Raw genomic sequence first — 17814 nt, forward strand, 5'->3', positions numbered from 1 at the left:
TTGTTGCTCTGTCACAACTGTTTTGAGACGCGTTGCTGTCATCAATTTAAGAATTTCCTTCTTTTTTTTTTTTTTTTAAATGGTACATTTTCTTAGTTTAAACATTTGATGTTTTCTATTGTGACTAAAATATAGGTTTATGAGATGCAAATCAATGCATTCTGTTTTGTGGATTTTACACAGCGCCCCAACTTGTTTTGGAATTGGGGTTATAGATCTGCACAGACTTCTCCCCGGTGCCACCTGGTTTGGTAAATTTGAGGAAAGATCTTTTAATTTTTTTTTCTTAGTTTTGGGTGTTTTTGTCATTTGATATGGCTGGTTTTACATGGCCAGCATTTAGTGTACCATGTGGTGATTTAAAAATAGTTTTCTTAAAATAACAAAAACTTTTCAAGTCTGGGCAGGTTTGTCATCAGTTCTGGGAACCTGAGTATGCATCTACTAAATTTATATTTGTCACAATTCCTCAATTATCACATGTCCCAAAAAAGCAACACCGTAATCAAATTTATAGCCAACACATGTCTGACAAGTATTTTGGTACCTGCCCTTTTTTCCCTCTATTTATGCTAGTGAGCAAATGATCTGTCTGGCTGATCTTTTTCTCTACTAGGCCTGATTCACTCCTATGCATTTTAAGTGCTTTTTGCAGATTTGCCCTACAGAACGAGTTCATATGAAGTCATGTTAAATGGACTGTAGTGCAAAAAGCACTAAAAATGCATAGGTGTGAATCGGCCCTTAAAGGGTAGCTCCAGGTCCCCCCCCCCAAAAAAAAAAATTAAGTCAGCACCTACTAATGCTTTAGTTGCTGAGCTTTTAATATAAGAAAACTTGCCTGTCCAGGGATCCAGGAACGCCCAAGCATTTCTTTCAACTGGCTTTGGGTGTAGACACCAGCATCTCAAGTAAGAACATGCAGTGAAGTCTTGTGAATGGTCCCATAGTGTTCTGGGACACATCACAGGTCTCAGAAGACTTCTGGGGAGGGGCACACTCTGTCTCGGATCACCGCAGCTGATCGGAAGTGGCTGGGGAGGGGCACACTCTGGCTCGGATCACCGCAGCGCATCTGATCGGAAGTGGGAATGTAGTGGGTGTAACTTTCCAGGAGTCTGTGCACTCCCCAGTCTCAAAGAATCATGTGACTTGGACAGCACAGGTGCTGAAACCTGATCTGACACTGCTTGTGCAGCACTGAGCATGTGCGAGGTCTGCAAGGCTGAAATCCAGGAAGTCATACAGTCTGGCTTCATGATGCCCACACTTAAGATGGCCCCAGTCAATTTCTATTTTATAAAGTATCTAAATGCTGTAACAACCTAACAAAACCGACCTTAGTTTACAGACTAACTTTACTAGAATACATTAAGCTTGTGTATTACAGGGGTATTTATATATAAAAAGTGAAATTGTGGCCGTAACTCCGCTTTAAATCCCTAGTAAAAAGGCTAGATTTAAATCATCGTTTTTAAAGAGTAACTGTCATCTCTGTCCCTCAGCGGCTCCTCCTCTGAACTGCTGACTCAGACAGTCCCATTCACTTTACTGGGAGGGCTGGTGATGCGGCAGTGACAATGTGAGGAATGTGGTGGCAACAGGTGAGTGGATGCCCACTAACATGCGCTGCCATTAAGGATCTGAAATAACAGGTGCACTTTAAATGTAAGGACTCATTCTTGCAGGTAGTTAGAATCTTTAATATTTGTAAACAAAATAAAGGTTTCCTTTTTGGAATAATAAGCTGTCGGGTTAGTAAAACAGCGATATCGGAAACAATTTAGTCATGCAGTTTGTAGTGTACATAGATTTGCAAAACAATGGGATAAAGTACAATTCCTAAACTTTGTTTTATTTCATGGTTACTGTGACATTATGTGAATGCATCAATGCAGTGCATGTTGTCTCAGCTTACAGAGCTTGGATTCATTGAATGAGTTTACCAAAAATAAAAAAAATTGCAGAATATACAGACTCATGCTACATACTTATGCTCTTTCATGCTGAATAAACTAAATTATTAATGTATCTTAAAGGGGTTGTAAAGGTACATTCCCCCCCCCCCCCCCCTAAATAGCTTTCTTTTCCTTAGTGCAGTTCTCCTTCACTTACCTCATCTTTCAATTTTGCTTTTAAATGTCCTTATTTCTTCTGAGAAACCCTCACTTCCTGTTCTCCTGTCTGTAACTCCACACAGTAATGCAAGGCTTCCTCCCTGGTGTGGAGTGTCGTGCACGCCCCCTCCCTTGGACTACAGGAGAGTCAGGACGCCCACTAACGCACAGCTCCTTTCTCTATCTGCAACGTAGAGAGCATCCTGACTCTCCTGTAGTCCGAGGGGCGAGCACAACACTCCACACCAGGGAGAAAGCCTTGCATTACTGTGTGTAGTTACAGACAGAAGAACAGGAAGTGAGGATTTTTTCAGAAGAAATAAAGACATTTAAAAGCAAAATCGAAGGATGAGGCAAGTGAAGGAGGACTGCACTAAGGTAAAGGAAGCTATTTAGGAATAATTTTTTTTATTTTATTTTTTACCTTTACAACCCCTTTAAATAGGAAACTATCTTTAGATAGATTTTTTTTTTTTTTTTTTTTTTTACTCCAAAAGCATTTTTATTTAAATAAACTTTGCTAAAATCAGATTCTAAATAAAATAAAAATATTTTTTTTATCCACCCTGACTGTAATTGAAATGACTTGTAACCTATATGTGTGTTTTTTATTTTAATTTTTTTGGCAGACGCCCTAGAGAATAAACTTTTTTCTCTTATCGTCCATGGACGGACACCGCTCCTTAAATCTTGACAAGTGGGTTATGTTTCCTGTTTACAGGAGAGGACTAGGCAGAAACATGTTAAATACATGTTACATTAACAGAGTTGAACAGCCCCGCTCAGGGGGCGGTCCCTCCAGACATAACCCTCCTCACTGTAACATGCAGCCTCAGTTTCGTTCTGCCTAGCGAGGAGAAGGACGTGTGGCTCCCTTTGGGCCCAGCGCCCTGAGGAGAAATTTTATTTTATTTTACTTTTTCTTGAAGAATCTTCTTTCAACTGTCGGCTGAGAGACAGGCTGGATAATATAGATCCTTGTAGTCTACTCAGTCCGACCAGCAAGCGTGGACACACCTTTGCAAAGAGGCTGGGTCTGCCACGCCATACCCCATGACTCCTGGGGTGGCCGGTGAGCTTTGCTCCGAGGTCCACATATGACTGGGCTGTGGGGTTGTCTCACTCACAGTGGACCGGGCCGACAGCTTCCTCCATTGCGATTGTAGTTCTGTCAGGAATGCGTCAGCGAGTCCTCGCTTGGACGGGTAAGTACAGTCCCTCCTGCTTCGGTGGGTTGGTACGGCTGGGGTTCGGGGGTCCTCCCTTCTATGCTCCTTTTGCCTTGCTGCATTGCTAACATTGCCGCTGTCAGGGGGGAGGGGGCCTTCCTGAGGGGACTGTTATCTGGCCTGTGTTTTTTCTTTTTTGTATTGGGCTTTCCTGTGAGGTAAAAAGCTTTGTGATGAGCACAGATGTTTATGATTATACTTCAGCGAGTAGTTCGACGCTGACTGGTGACACATGTAAAGGTTTTGCTTTTTATGCATGTATCTGTGTCTTATCCTTAAATAAAAAAGCCCTAGGAGGCTTTTCCTGTTTAAACACAGATCCCTGCTGATGCCGCACAGTTACCTCACGGTTCTTTTCCTCTTACGCTGTGTGCTGAGAGCGGACGGCAGCGCTGGGCAGTCTCCTCCTGAGGCGAATCCCCTGGTTACCCCTGGTCAGCGCAGCAAGTGGGTGAGAGGCCCCGAATAGGGCTCTAGGAGCTTTTGTCTATTTGTAAGGACAGGTGTGCATATTATAATACACACTATGTAAATATTAATTAATATTTGGAGTCAGTATCTGGGTCCTTCACCACATGCTGGTGGTGGCAGCAGGTGTTAGCACCTGGGATTCCCACAGAGTTTTTGTTAGTCCTGGACACGTTTGTGCCAGGGTGGGGGTGGACTGCGGGCAGGCGGTAAGAGTGCCCCCTTCCCCCATTATCCCCTGGGGAATGCTCTGTTATGAAGCCATGGACCAGGTACCTAGTAAAAAAAAAAAAAAAAAGCAGAATAAGGCATTTATAGGTGCGCTTTTTATTGCTGCAAGGGACTCTCCTAAGCTGGATAGTGCAGCTGGGTTTCTGCCGAGGGCTCGGTCTTTTTTGGATCACACAAATCAGACCGCTGTGTAGGTTTTTTCCTTCTGTGCCCTTTGATAATTTCTGAGATGCGGAATGAGAAAAGCCGCTGAGGGCTTTTGTAGTCCCTCACCGCCGGATGGGAACCCCCGCTTGTATGGATCTGACTGATGGAAGATCCGAACTACTGACCTGTTCCATGTTTACCATGCTGGGGTCTGGCTTGCGGCCTATTGTGGCCACTACTCTGGAGTCTCAGTCGGCGCTGGCGCCATTTTTTGGGAGGTTTTTCAATTACATTGAAAACTCCCATTGGCGGCTATTTTGTCGTAGCCGCGCTATGGCGCAGCTTGCATTGCGCCGGCCATTTTCCTGTGGCCACTTTCTGAATGCTCAGCGGCCATCTTGGAGTAGTCCTGACCCCTAGTGCTGTATACAACTCAGAGTGAGCATTTTGCACCAGACAGTGGAGGAGCACCGACTCTCTCCTGAGGTTATTAGGCTAGCAGACCAGCTGGTCCAGGGCCTCATATAGGTCTGTGATGCTTCATTGTATGCTGCGCCCTTGTTATCCAGGGCTTCGGTGTCAGAATGGTTTTATGCACACGGTGGTGTAGTGCCTAACTCCATTACTTGGCAGCAAGAGAGTCATTGGTTTGAATCCGGACACTGACGCCAATCTGCCTGGAGCTTTGTCGCTCCCTGTGTCTGCGTGGGTTTCCTCCGGTTTCCTCCAAAGGCATGTGTGTGTATTATTTAGGGGCAACCCTCCCAGGCCGTCAAAGGCCCAGCTGGGGGACTAATCTGTCCCTGGGTGCGTAAGCCGATCACGCCGACACCCAAATCCTGCCAATGTATGTAGCCTTCCCTCCCTGTCTCTTGGTGGGAGGGGCGGCTTGCAGGTTCACAATTCAGTGAAACCTCCCTGCTCTCCGACCAGTGGGTCTGCGAGGTGGTCTCTTCGGAGTACTAGATAGGGTCCTATCCACAGAACAAAGTTCTTTCTTCGTGTCTTCCTCTCCCGGACTGTCGGTCTGCCTTGGGCAGTGTGGGATTTGCTAAGCTGCGGGGTAATTTTACCTTTCCTGCAGGACGAGAGTTTTGGGGTTTTCTCTGGGCCTCAGGCTCTAAATACCTTTGTGAACGTTGGGTAGTTCCGCATGGAATCCATTTGTTCAGTGGTAGCTGCGCTCCATCCGGGGGATGCCCTGACGTCCTCGGTCATCAGGGACGCATACATGCATGTCCCGTTTTGCGCATGTCAGTGTTTTTTTCTGTGCTTCGTGATGAGAGAGGGTCTCTGTCAGCCTGTGGCCCTCCCTTTTGATCTGGTGTCAGCACCATGGGTTTTCAGCTAGGAGCTTGCACTTATCCTAACTTTGTTGGGACAGCGAGGCTTTGCCTCATTGGCTACTTGGACGACTTTCTTCTGAGAGCAGCTTCTGTCTCCGACTTAGTGGATGGGTGTTTAAACGTTTAGGCCAGAAGGTGTAGCTCAGTGGCAGTAAGCCTGCCCTCCATGTGTGCGACCCAGGGTTCAAATCCTGGGCATGCTAGGTTCCGACTTAGCGTTGGAGTATCTAGTGTTGATCCAGATTCCTTGGTGGCAAAGGTCCTTCTTCCCCTGGAGAAATTGCACACTCTTCAGTCTGCGGTGAAGGTATTGGCATCACGCAATCGGTCTTCTCTCCGGGCGCCTGCTGGTTCGGGGCCTGTGGGTAGCCTCCTTCAAGGCGGTACTGTATGCCCAGTTCCACTCCCTGGTTTTCCAGGGGAAATACTGTCCAGGTGGTAAAAATCTCTTGTCTCTGAAATCATCAGATTCCGGTGCGCCACCTAGTCAGTCTCTGAGTTGGTGACAGAGATTCCCGACTCTTCGGTCCGGGAAGTTGTTTCTTCCTTCCAGTGGTCGGTGTTTACGACGGATGCCAGCTCACGGGTTGTGAACCTGGGGGGTTCACAAAACTGGGGGGTCCAGTCGGCCCTGAGTCGCTGGACTTGCGTGGACCTACGGCCATACCTCCCTGAATGTGTCTGGTCTCGGTAGCTACCCAGGGTCGGGCCTGGCTAGTGCCTGGGTGGGAGACCGCCTGGGAATACCAGGTGCAGTCTACCATCAGGTATACCGGCAGACGGACTACTGGAGTCGCCAGATGCTGGACCAGGGCGACTGGTCTTTGTGCTTGGGGTGTTTCGGCTCCCTTGCAGGAGGGAAGCCTCACAGGGCATGGATCTCCTGGCCGCTCGTCTCCGCCGCAAGGGTCTCAAAGTTAGTGGCCATGTCTAGTGATCTGGTACAGAAGCGTCAGTCGCACTGGTGGCCCTGTGGGGTCTGTATCGGCGACTTTTTGCCGTTCCTCCATGGTAGTTGCTTCCTCGGCTGCTCCACAGAGTGGAGGCTGAGGAGATCCCCATGATACTAATCTCTCCAGATTGACCACTGCTCCTTGGTACGCCGATATCGGGCGCCTGGTAGCGGAAGGTACCCTGGCGGTTGCCAGGGCAGAAGGTTCCTCTGTCTCGAGGTACTTACTCCTGTTGTACAGTCACTGACTTGCTCAACATGGTTATTGGAAGCCAGACTTTAGGTGACCGGGGTCTGTCTGACTCGTCATCTCAACAATGCTTAGGGCACCGTAGTCTTCTTTCGGAGGATCTACCGTCACACCTCTCTTGGTGCAAAGGGATGGAGTGACGTCCACGGACGTACTCGTTGTCCAGGGTCCTGCTGTTTTTTAGAGCTTGGAGTGGATCTAAAAATTGCTTAAAGCACCATTTGGGGGCAGATTTCAGCCTTGGCTGTGTTCTTTCAGTGGCCTTTTTGCGGCCCGTTCCCTGGTGGGTCCCCTTTTTTGTGTGCAGGGGGTTTGTCATATACTTTCCCCTCTTGGCCCATCTCTTCCCCCCCATGAGTTTTGACTGTGCTCTCGGTTCTTCAGGAACCTTCCTTTGGAAACAGATATTTTCTCTTGACACTATCTCAGAAGGTGGCCCTTTAGTGGCCTTTACCTCTGTTAGAGGGGTTTCTGAGTTGGCGGTCTTGTCTTGCACGCTGCCATGCTTGATCCTCCATAAGGATTAGGTGATGGTGCGACCTTCCCTTCTTCCGAAGGAGTTTTCGGCCTTTCGTACTTTAGGCGTGGTACGCGCTTTGCGGGTATACCGGCCTACTACGGCTCCGTTTTCGGAGCTTCTGACTCTTTTGTGTCAGTGTCTGGTCCACAAAAGGGCCTGGCGGTCTAGTCGACCACCATTTCTCGGTGGATCAGGCAGGCTGTCATACAGGCCTATGCTCCCAAGGGGCGGGCCCCCCTTTCCGGTCACGGCACTTTCGACCAGGGCAATTGGTGCTTCCTGGGTTTTTTTTCGACATCATGCGTTGGTCTCACAGGTGTGAGAGGCGGCTACTTGCTCATCCGTTCACGCTTTTTCCAGAATTTACATGGTTGCTGTGAGTGCATCTTATGATGTGTGTTTTTTTTTTTTTTTTCTTTTTTTTTTTCTAGCCGCTAGTTTTTGCCGGCGGCTGTTACACCTCCTCTGTTGAGGAGCTCTGCTTGTTTTGGGGTGAAGTTAAAATTGGTTTTACTGATATATTTCCCACCCCTCGTTTTTGACACTGCTTGGGGACGTCCCACTTGTCAAGATTTAAGGAGCTGTGTCCGTCCATGGACTTCAGATAAAAGGATTTTACGGTGAGTACAAAAAATCCTATTTTTTCTCGCATTTCGGTATTTGCGCAGCAAATTTTCAAATGCTTTTTTTTTTAAATGCATTTAAAAGAAAACAGTAAAGTTAGCCCAATTTGTGTGTATAACATTAACGATGTTGCGCACAGTAAATGTTGCGCTCCAGAATTGCGCACACTCGTGAAATGGCACCAAACTTCTTCCCGATAGGCGACGCTTTACATTTTTTTTTTTTTTACAGGTGGCATGTTTTGAGCGAGAGGAATAATTATAGCACTAGAACCACTCTAACGTTCGTGGCTATATCTCACATGTGTGGTTTAAACACTGTTTTAACATGCGGGCACAACTTGCATATGCTTCTGTGAGCACAGGACAGGGGCGCTTTTTTACATTTTTTTTTGAATTTTTTTTATTCATTTTTTTTTTTTTTTTTTTATTGATCTCTTTTTTTCCTATTACAAGGAATGTAAACATCCCTTGTAATAGGAATAGTGCATGACCGGTCCTCTTTACAGTGAGATCTGCGGTCAATAAGTCCCCACATCTCACCTCTAGGCTGGGAAGCATGAAATCCCCCAAAAAAGCTCAGCTTCCCAGCCGAGGCAGCGCCCTTTTTGTTCAAATGCAGGGGTCGAGCGTGACATAACATCGCGCCCGACCTCCGAACGACCATGGAGACTCCGGGGACCATCTGGCCCGCCGGAAGTCTCTATCAACATTTGGCGGTAGATCCCTTCTCCGGCTCACCGATCGCAGGAGTGAGTTGGTAGAAGAACCGGCGGGGGGGTGAAGAGTCTCCTCCTGCTGCCTGTAAGAAAGATTATTCTTATGGTGTAGGGAATCGCAGGCGCTAAAAGAAGATATCTAAATGATGCCTGTAGCTGCAGGCATCATTCAGATATCACCTCTCAAACCCAAAAAATGTCATATGACGTGCAGCGGGCAGCAAGTAGGTTAAAGTGGTTCTAAAGGCTTATATGTATTTTACCTTCTGGCATTATATACATGAAGGTAAAAGACCTTCTAGGTGCAGAACCGGCTCTCTGAGGACTCTCCCAATCACAGCCAGTGAGCCAATGAGGAGAGAGAGGGGGCGTGGCTGAGCCTTAAAGGACACACAGAGGCTCAGGAGCATGCCTGTTTTGGTGCCCCAGTTGCAAGCTGCTTGCACTGGGGACACTTGACAGGAGGGAGGAGTCAGGACCCAAGAAAAGGAGGATCAGGGCAGCTCTGTGCAAAACCATTACACAGAGCAAGTAAGTATGACCTGTTTTTTAAAAGGCAACATTTTATTAATTTATCTATTTATTTTATCTTTATTTTTCACATTAGCTGGAGAGTAAAGTCAACAGGCTAGTGGCTACACAATTCCAGTGTCCACCCTATTTTGGAGGAAAGTGGGATATGTCGGACACTGACCAAAGTCTAAACCACCAAAAATGTTATTGGTTGCCAATCGTTTTATGTCACTTGTAGTTTTAATAGTAAGGCTTTGCTCATTTTCACTTTTTGAAAAACGTCTTTGAGGCTTCATGCACATTGGGTTTACAAAAAATGGCAGTTTTCTTGCCAGAAAAAAAATACTTGTATAGAGCGTTTTTGTACAGGCGTTTTTTTTTTTTTTTCTGCCAGAAAACACAAACCAGAAGGGACTTATTTTTTTTTTTTCATCCTCTAAACCAGTGGTTCTCAACTTGTGTGGTTGTGGGGACTCCGAACAGTAAAAATGTTTTCATAGTGTGGGTTGTCGGCACCCAAGGCAAGACAATTTGCACCCCTAACCCACAGACATTTAGTGCTCCCTGTGTCCCTTCCACTCGTACAGTATTAAAACCCCTAAGACCCGGTTCACACTGGGGCGAAACGACAGGCGGCTCAGCCGCCCGACGTGTCGCGTCCCATTCAATGCAATGGAACCGTTCTAATAGGAGCGACGCAAGTCGCTCCGACTTAGAAAAAGGTTCCTGTACGACTTCGGGGGCGGCTCGGGGCGACCTGCATTGACTTCTATATAGAAGTCGTTTTGCAAATCGCCTCTGAAGTCGTCCTCAGGACGACCTGCAGAGTCGCCCCCAAAGTCGTGCCGCTGCTGTGTGAACCGACTCTTATGATACATTTTAGGATGTATCACTCTTTCTCTTTGATCTCTTCCTCTCTTTCCCTTTTATCTCTCTCTATCCAAATTTCTTGTTTTGTTTTTTTCCCCATCCCTCTCTAGCGGACTTTCTTGTTCTTTCTTTTATTCTTTCTCTCCCTTTTTTCTTTGTTCCTCACCCTCTTTTCCTCTCCCTTCCATGTATTCTCTATTTTTATTCCTTCTCTTACTCCTTGGTGGGGGGAATGGTATGAGTGGCAGTGCTGGGTGGGAGTTCTGATCAGTCAACTTAGGTGCTCTTGATCAAGGTCATCTGCTGATCTGAGAACTGTCGTGGGGACTTATAATGGCAACTATAATCACAGGTATTGTTACTCACTGTGTCTCTGACTTTGTGGAGTCTCGTAGCGGTGACACCTATGCCGAAATTGGGAGATAGGGTCTCCTTCAGCCCCTCCCACTTCACATTCCTCACCAGTCAGCTGACCTCTAGTCTCGGCCCCCCAGCCATGCTGTGAACTGAATGGGCGACTGCAAAGAGGCTGAGTGGGCGACCGCAGGCTCTAGGGACAGCCCCACTGGGTGGCTGCAAAAAAAGGGTGAGATCGGTGTAAGCATCTTGAACAGCCCTAGATTCGGTGACGCAGGAGCTTTTCACCTATAAAACATGTGTCATAACATCAGTAAAATGTTTACGTCCGTGTGAATGAGGCTTATCGGATCAAACCCCCCCCCCCCACCCCTCCGGTCTCGCATTCGGCACTTTTCAGGGGGAGGGGGGAGCAAGATGCCTGTCAAATCCAAGTATTTGCTCCCACTTCTGGTCATAGATCGCCACACTTTCTGCTGCAAACTACGCCATGTCCGGCCCCTCCTCTCCTGCTTTCCTCTGGGAGACGCACAGGTCCCAGAAGACAGCAGGGACCATTCACATTGCGACTTGCGCATGCACAGTAGGGAACCAGGAGTGAAGACAAAAGTTCCCTTGCCAGGAATGGCGGTAGCACCCCGTGAGTTGATCCAAAGATAGGCTTCAGGTGCCAACATTGCTAGCTCACTGGACAGGTAAGTGTCCATATATTAAAAGTCAGCAGCTGCAGTATTTGTAGTTGCTGACTTTTTTTTTTCCCAGGCGGAACCATGCTTTAACCACTACCCGACGGCCGTACGACTTTATACGGCCGCGGGGTGGTTCTAAATCTCTAACAGGCCGTAAAAAAATGGCCGGCGTGCGCATCCAGCAGCGCGGGCGCGCCCGCCGCATCGCTGAGATGCCGATGCGAGTGCCTGGCGGCCGTGATGTCCGCCAGGGACTCTGGATCGGCGGCTACAGGGACAAGACGTGGAGCTCTGTGTGTAAACACAGAGATCCATGTCCTGTCAGGGGAGAGAGGAGACCGATCTGTGTCCCTTGTACATAGGGACATAGATCGGTCACCCCCCCCCTCCTCCACCTACAGTTAGAACACAATTTAGGGTACACATTTAACCCCTTCCTCACCCCCTAGTGTTAACCCCTTCAATGCCAGTCACATTTATACAGTAATTAGTGCATTTTTATAGCACTGATCGCTGTATAAATGTGAATGGTGCCAAAAATGTGTCAAAAGTGTCCGATGTGAAAATGCTGATCGCCGCCATTAGTAGTAAAAAAAAAAAAATAATAATAATAATAATTCTGTCCCCTATTTTGTAAGCGCAATAACTTTTGCGCAAACCAGACGCTTCTTGCGATTTTTTTTATTTTTTCCCCCCAAAATATGTAGAAGAATACATATCGCCTAGACTGAGAAAAAAAATGTTTTTTTAAAAAAATTGGGCTATTTATTATAGCAACAAGTAAAAAATATATATATTTTTTTTTAAATTGTCGCTCTATTTTTGTTTATAGCGCAAAAAATAAAAACCGCAGAGGCGATCAAATACCACCAAAAGAAAGCTCTATTTGTGGGGAAAAAGGAACGTCAATTTTGTTTGGGAGCCACGTCGCACGACCGCGCAATTGTCAGTTAAAGTGACGCAGTGACATAAGCTGAAATTTCACCTGGTCAGGAAGGGGTATATGTGCCCAGTAAGGAAGTGGTTAACACAACCCGTTGCTCCATCCAAAACCTTATGAGTCACTATTTACAAATGCCGGCTAGATTTGCTCGCTGGAAAGTACAGTTTTACTGATCCAGTTCTGGAATGGTTACAGATGGTCTGAAGATGTTGTATGAACTATTAGGAAGACTCCCAAATCTCCAAATCCTACACGGCTACTCTAATCCTTTTTGGTCTGGGCATTACATGGACCTCTCAAGGACATTCCTTTTCTGTAGCTGAGAAGTCAAGTGCTGCTTTTTCCTTTTACTTGGGAAGACGCTCCAGCTGAAGTGTGAATATTTTCCCAGTCCCAGATGGTGAGCAGACTGGAACACATTTTCCTGTGTTCCATGCAGGTTGTATTTTACTGCCAGACTGTCAACATGTGTCTGCTGTCTCTTGTGCTTTAATATGGATGTAAGTTTCCGAATTTACAGTTTTTAAGGTTTGTTTTAAAGGGGGTTTCATTGGCTATTAGTGGGTATACCAGTCCAGACCCTTGCATCTAAAAAGCTGAAAGGCTTCTCTGTGGTTATCATTCCACTTTGGCAGTACTGCTTGATATGCTTCAATTGTATATCAGTTGATGCTGATATAATAGCCCCCCTGTACAAACTTTGTTACACTGGGGTATCCAGAGCCCACCTTCAAGTGGTCGTGGCTTACTATGAGGCAAACGGGTATGATTTAACAGTGGTGGTAAACTTGGGGGGGGGGGGGGTCTATTTTATAAATGTTTTCAGCAAGAGTTCAATAATTTTTCACTCCAAGATTCAAATTGAATCTAGTTAGAAATGTATTCATACAAACTGGCTGAATTTGCTTCGCATTCAGATCAAACTTGTGCAGGACCCTTTTTTGGCCACACCGGTGTTGGATCACATGATCACACCCATACAATCCGATTCTGTAAATCGCGCTGCTTTTTCGAACTGACTGTGGGGTGTCAACTTGGCATACACTCCGCAATCAGTTCGCATGAACAGGTTGCGATTTGGATAGGGTGCGAATTTGTGGTGAATTTGCACCGCATGTAGCGTGAACTGGCCCTTATTCTTACGTTTTTCAGTGTAGTTCAGTAGTGCTCACATGCTACAAAAAGACTGACTGCTACTCCCGATCTTTTACAAAAGATTAAGCCTTGGTTCACACCAGTGCGACTTGTTATGCGATTTGACAGTTCAAAGACACATCCCATTGCCGGCAATGGAACTGTTGAAATTTGAAAGTTTCCTGTTTTTTTTTTTGCAATTTCATTGTGACTGAATGAAGTCGCAAGCTGCAATTAAATCTAAGGTCCAAACTGCACACTCACATGTGGTTTAGGCCAAAGTCATGTTTGTGCATTTTCATGTGCATTTGCGGCGCATAAAAATGCAGCACTCTGCATTTTTTAAACGCACATGAAAGCGCTGCAGTGGTATAATCAAAGCTGATTGGGATCCTTCTGACTCTGACCATCTCCTGTACCATGTCTGCAGTCTCTGACCATCTCCTGCGTCATATCTGCTAGAGGTTCAACGCATGGAAATGTTGCTAATACTATTAGCAATGTGTTATATAAAGATGTATACATTTTAATAAAATTGTACAAAAATAAATATACATTTTTTAAAAACAGTCGTTTTCGGCCTAGTGTATTTTTTATTTTCCGTATCGGTTTCAGCACCAAAAATCCCATTCGGTGTACCCTTATACAGGACACAAGCTTCTTTAACTACTTGCTGCCACATGACGTACCCGTACGTCGCCCAACTTTGAGTGGTTATACCGGTATCATTTATTTTTTTATTTCTTTGGAGCCAGCATAGCACTTTCTTGTAAAAGCAATCCTAGCAACTAAAAAGAGTCTGGATTTGCCTTTCCGGACTCTCCTGTCCTGCCAGGGAACCCGGCATGGCAGCTGGCGCCTCCTCTGGCTGACCATAGAGCTGATCAGGGGCCGGAATGATCCTGATTATCTCTATGGTCTAAGAACTTCCAGTTTCACCGATTGTAAACAAACCATTACTGGTTTGAAAAACTCATTGGATCATATCTTGGTACGATCCAAAGCTTTTAAGGGGAGTGGGGTCTTCTAGACCCCAGATGTATCAGTAAAGGAGACATGTCACTGCCTATTGCTATTACAGGGTATGTTTACATTCCCTTTGACAAAAAAAATAAAAATAAATGTAAAGGTACAGTGTAAAAAAAAATATATATATATTTTAAAGTGCACCATCCCCTTGTGCTTGCATGCAAAGGCGAATGCACGCGTCAGTCCCACAACGTACTGCGCGTATGAGGTATCACTGCAAATGTCAGATCAAGAAAAACAATTGTGTTTTTGTGCATTAAATTTAATTAAAGTGTATCCCCCCCCCCCCCAACAAAAAATGCATTTGAAAAAACGCTGTCGCATAAAAAAAATTACAACACCCACCTTTTTTTTCTTTAGGGCATCTGCTTAAAAAAAATGTATGTTTGGAGGTGAGAAATGTCATTAAAGGCCTGGTCTTACCTACCTTCAGGTGATTGGACACTGGCAAAAAGAGTCTGCAGGGGACCCAACTTTTTTTTTTTTTGGTTTGTTTTTTTTGTATTTTTTTTTGCCTTCTGCTTTTTCATCGCTCCCGATCAGTGAACTCTTTGGAAATACCTGGGGGGGGGGTTCCAGACTCTACACTCCACCTGATGGGAGACTCGGGGTTAGCTTGTAATGTTTCTTTTAAACTGAATCCTGCAATGGGGTTGCAATGGATCAGAAAACTGACGATTCGGATCGTTACTCGAATCGGAGTCACGGATCGGATCACTTTTCAGTTCAGCAAAAAAAATTGCAGCCTCACTGTGCCCCCAATTGCAGCCTCACTGTGCCCAAAATTGCAGCCTTGCCAGGGCGGAGGAAGTGAGAGGGCGGCCAGCAGGGCCGCATTTTCTTTCCCTGCCGCCCCCAAGGCTAAGTTCCACAATGCACCCCCTCTCCACCAACCAAACCCCCCCCAATCAAAGGAGAATAGCAATTGGATCGCAGGGGCGGCACGGTTAGTTCAAATATTTTTTGGTTCTTTTTTTTTTTGTTTTTTTCTTTTTACTTTATCACTTTTGTAGCTTGTCGTTTACATTTTATTAATTTAATATTCTTTTTATTTTTTTTTCACTTAGCAATAAAGTTATCACATAGGAGAAAACAATTCCCTGTGTGATAGCAATTGAAGGTGACAGGTTCTCTTTATTGACCCTGTCACCTCTAAAAAAAACAGGAGTCCTAGCACTGTGCTAGAACTCCTGTCACAGCTGATATGGGAAGAGCACAGCTCGCCCCTCTCACTGTGTACATAGGCGGCAGGGAATGCATCATTCCCGGGGTGTCTCCAGTGGAGACAGGATGCGCCGCGCTGCGGACATCTCATCGTTGGATCCTGGACCTGGATGAAGAGGAGATCACCCATCGCAGGATACCGACAGCGTTGGAGTGGAGACCGAGAGTGGATTACCACTGCTGGAATCTTTATTCTTTATTTTTTATTTTTAATAAAGGACTTTCCCAACGGTGTCCTTCTCCTTTTTTTTTTTTTTTTTTTTTTTACAATTTGTTACAATTTCTTTGTGAAATGGTAGGGGTACAATTCACATAGGGTGGGGGGGATATCGGGGTCCCCTTTTGTTAAAGGGGTCTTCCAGATTCCGATAAGCCCCCCGCCCGCAAACCCCCACAACCATCGGGCAAGGGTTGTGGGGATGAGGCCCTTGTCCCCATCAACATGGGGACATGGTGCTTTTGAGGGCTCACAGACCCCCAAAGCATCCTCCCCATGTTGAGGGCATGTGGCCTGGTACGGTTCGAGGGGGGCGCTCTCGCTCGTCCCAACCTCCTTCTGCCAGGTTGCGTGCTCGGATAAAGGGTCTGGTATGGATTTTTGGGGGAACTCCATGCCATTTTTTTTTAATTTTGGGTGGAGTTCCCCTTAAAATCCAGACCTGAAAGAACTATATATTTGGGGGGAACCCCACGTCATATTTTTTTTTAAATTTGGGGTGGAGTTCCCCCTTAATATCCATACCAGACCTAAAGGGGCTGGTAATTGAATTTGGGGGGACTACCACACGTGTGTGTGTGTGTGTGTTTTTTTTTTTTTTTTTTATCAATGACTTTCAATGCCTTTTCTCTGTATTGCCGGGAGCCGACAATTCATTATAGCCGCGAGTGGTTTTAAATTGCTTTTTTTTTTTTCTTCAGAAAATACAGTTTGTGCAGGGACAGTTCTAAACACGGGAAACATGCGCTGTTTTACAGGCATACTATAGACACCCCCCAGGTACGAAATTTAAAGGAATATTTCACTTTTATTGTTTCACTTCAGTAATTTCCAGCTTCCAGGGGCATCGGGCAGGTATGGTATATGCATATTTACATTGGTCTAAGCTGGACTAATGTACCTATGTAAGACTATGCCATGCCTGGAATTCTTCTTTTAGAATCTGTGAAAGACACATGGCTAGTAAATCGCAATGTCTTTTTCCCATCTATTTCTAAAGTGTTTACCATTAAACAGGAGAGTCGTTTATGTATGCCATATTTTATTCAGTAAATTTGTGCCAGAAACTGAATGATTAATGAACTGCACTAAATGAACTCAACTGCAGACTTTTTTTATTTGATTGCCTTTTTTTTTCCCTATGGGATATTTTTGTTTTGATGGATAAATATTCCTTGTTCTTGATTGAAAAAATATATATGGTACTTGGTAATGGATGTTCATTAGAACAGGTAGGGCTCATGCACAGTGGATGTTCTTTTATAGTTGTTTTGGCTTTCTTTTTTTGTTTTTGTTTCTGCCTATAAATGCACCTCTGTTGCCCTGCATATTCAGGAGTGGAGCTTTTAGGCGCATTTGCATGTTAATGCATTTTAATTGCCAACATAAATTCATATTCTGGCTGATAGAATGCATAAATGTGTGTGCAGTATGCAGTTTGTACTGCTCTGTACAGAGGAGCTGAGCAAACGCTTAGTGAATGAGAACATAAATGTAATCGGATGCAAATATGTGTATGTATATACAAGGTGATTTGATATTTATTGTGTATATGTAGTCATTGCAGTGGTATACATTATTTATTTATTTTTTTCACAGGGATCCATTCCGTGCACACCAAGAACATGTCAGACAGATAATGAGAAGCTTCTCTGATCCTTTTGGCCGAGATCCCTTCTTCAGTATCACAGATGGCAGATCTCATGGCCGAAGAGGGCAAAACCCTTCCCAGGTGGCTCTGAGAGAAGATCACAGGGTAGGCATTTCCTCAAATCACAGTGCTGTCATCAGCTTAGATTTTATAGCCAGATTAATTTCAAAGACCTGATTGTTAGTTTAGGTATACATTGCCAGCGGTAACCTTTCACTGCCCCGATTTGCTCTTTTCTTTACTAGTGATTTAATCCACAGCTGTTTTCACCCTGTACAATTCCTATAATAGTGAACACTTGTTAATTCTGTTCTTTTAACTGTTTAACTACCTAGAAGGCATATAATTACAGTTACAGACACTGATGTACAAGTTTAGCACTGTTGAGCCTGTACGACAGATGTCAGTTCCTATACTCCTGGCTGTGTAACTGATAAAAGCAAGCCTGGCATTCTTCCATCGGCTATATATAGTGTGCCAATACCCTTTGCTGAAAGCAACTTTGTGGTTCAGACACATGAATGTTTTTCCTAAAAAAAAAAAAAAAAAAAAAAAAAAAGTTTAATAAAACCACACAAACAGCAT

At 45.2% G+C, this 17814-nt stretch overlaps 1 protein-coding gene across 2 annotated transcripts in view; it reads left to right on the forward strand.

Moving 5' to 3' along the window:
• The window catches only part of MLF1 (myeloid leukemia factor 1), a 138697-nt gene that overhangs the window by 33515 nt on the left and 87368 nt on the right, over positions 1–17814 (forward strand). For both annotated transcript variants that reach the window (XM_040349255.1, XM_040349256.1), the window contains exon 2: positions 17178–17334. In XM_040349255.1, coding sequence (XP_040205189.1) covers positions 17178–17334 — 157 coding nt within the window. The remainder of the gene's footprint in view (positions 1–17177; positions 17335–17814) is intronic.

The sequence above is a fragment of the Rana temporaria genome, chromosome 4 (genome assembly GCF_905171775.1).
Source record: "Rana temporaria chromosome 4, aRanTem1.1, whole genome shotgun sequence".
Lineage (NCBI taxonomy): Eukaryota > Metazoa > Chordata > Amphibia > Anura > Ranidae > Rana > Rana temporaria.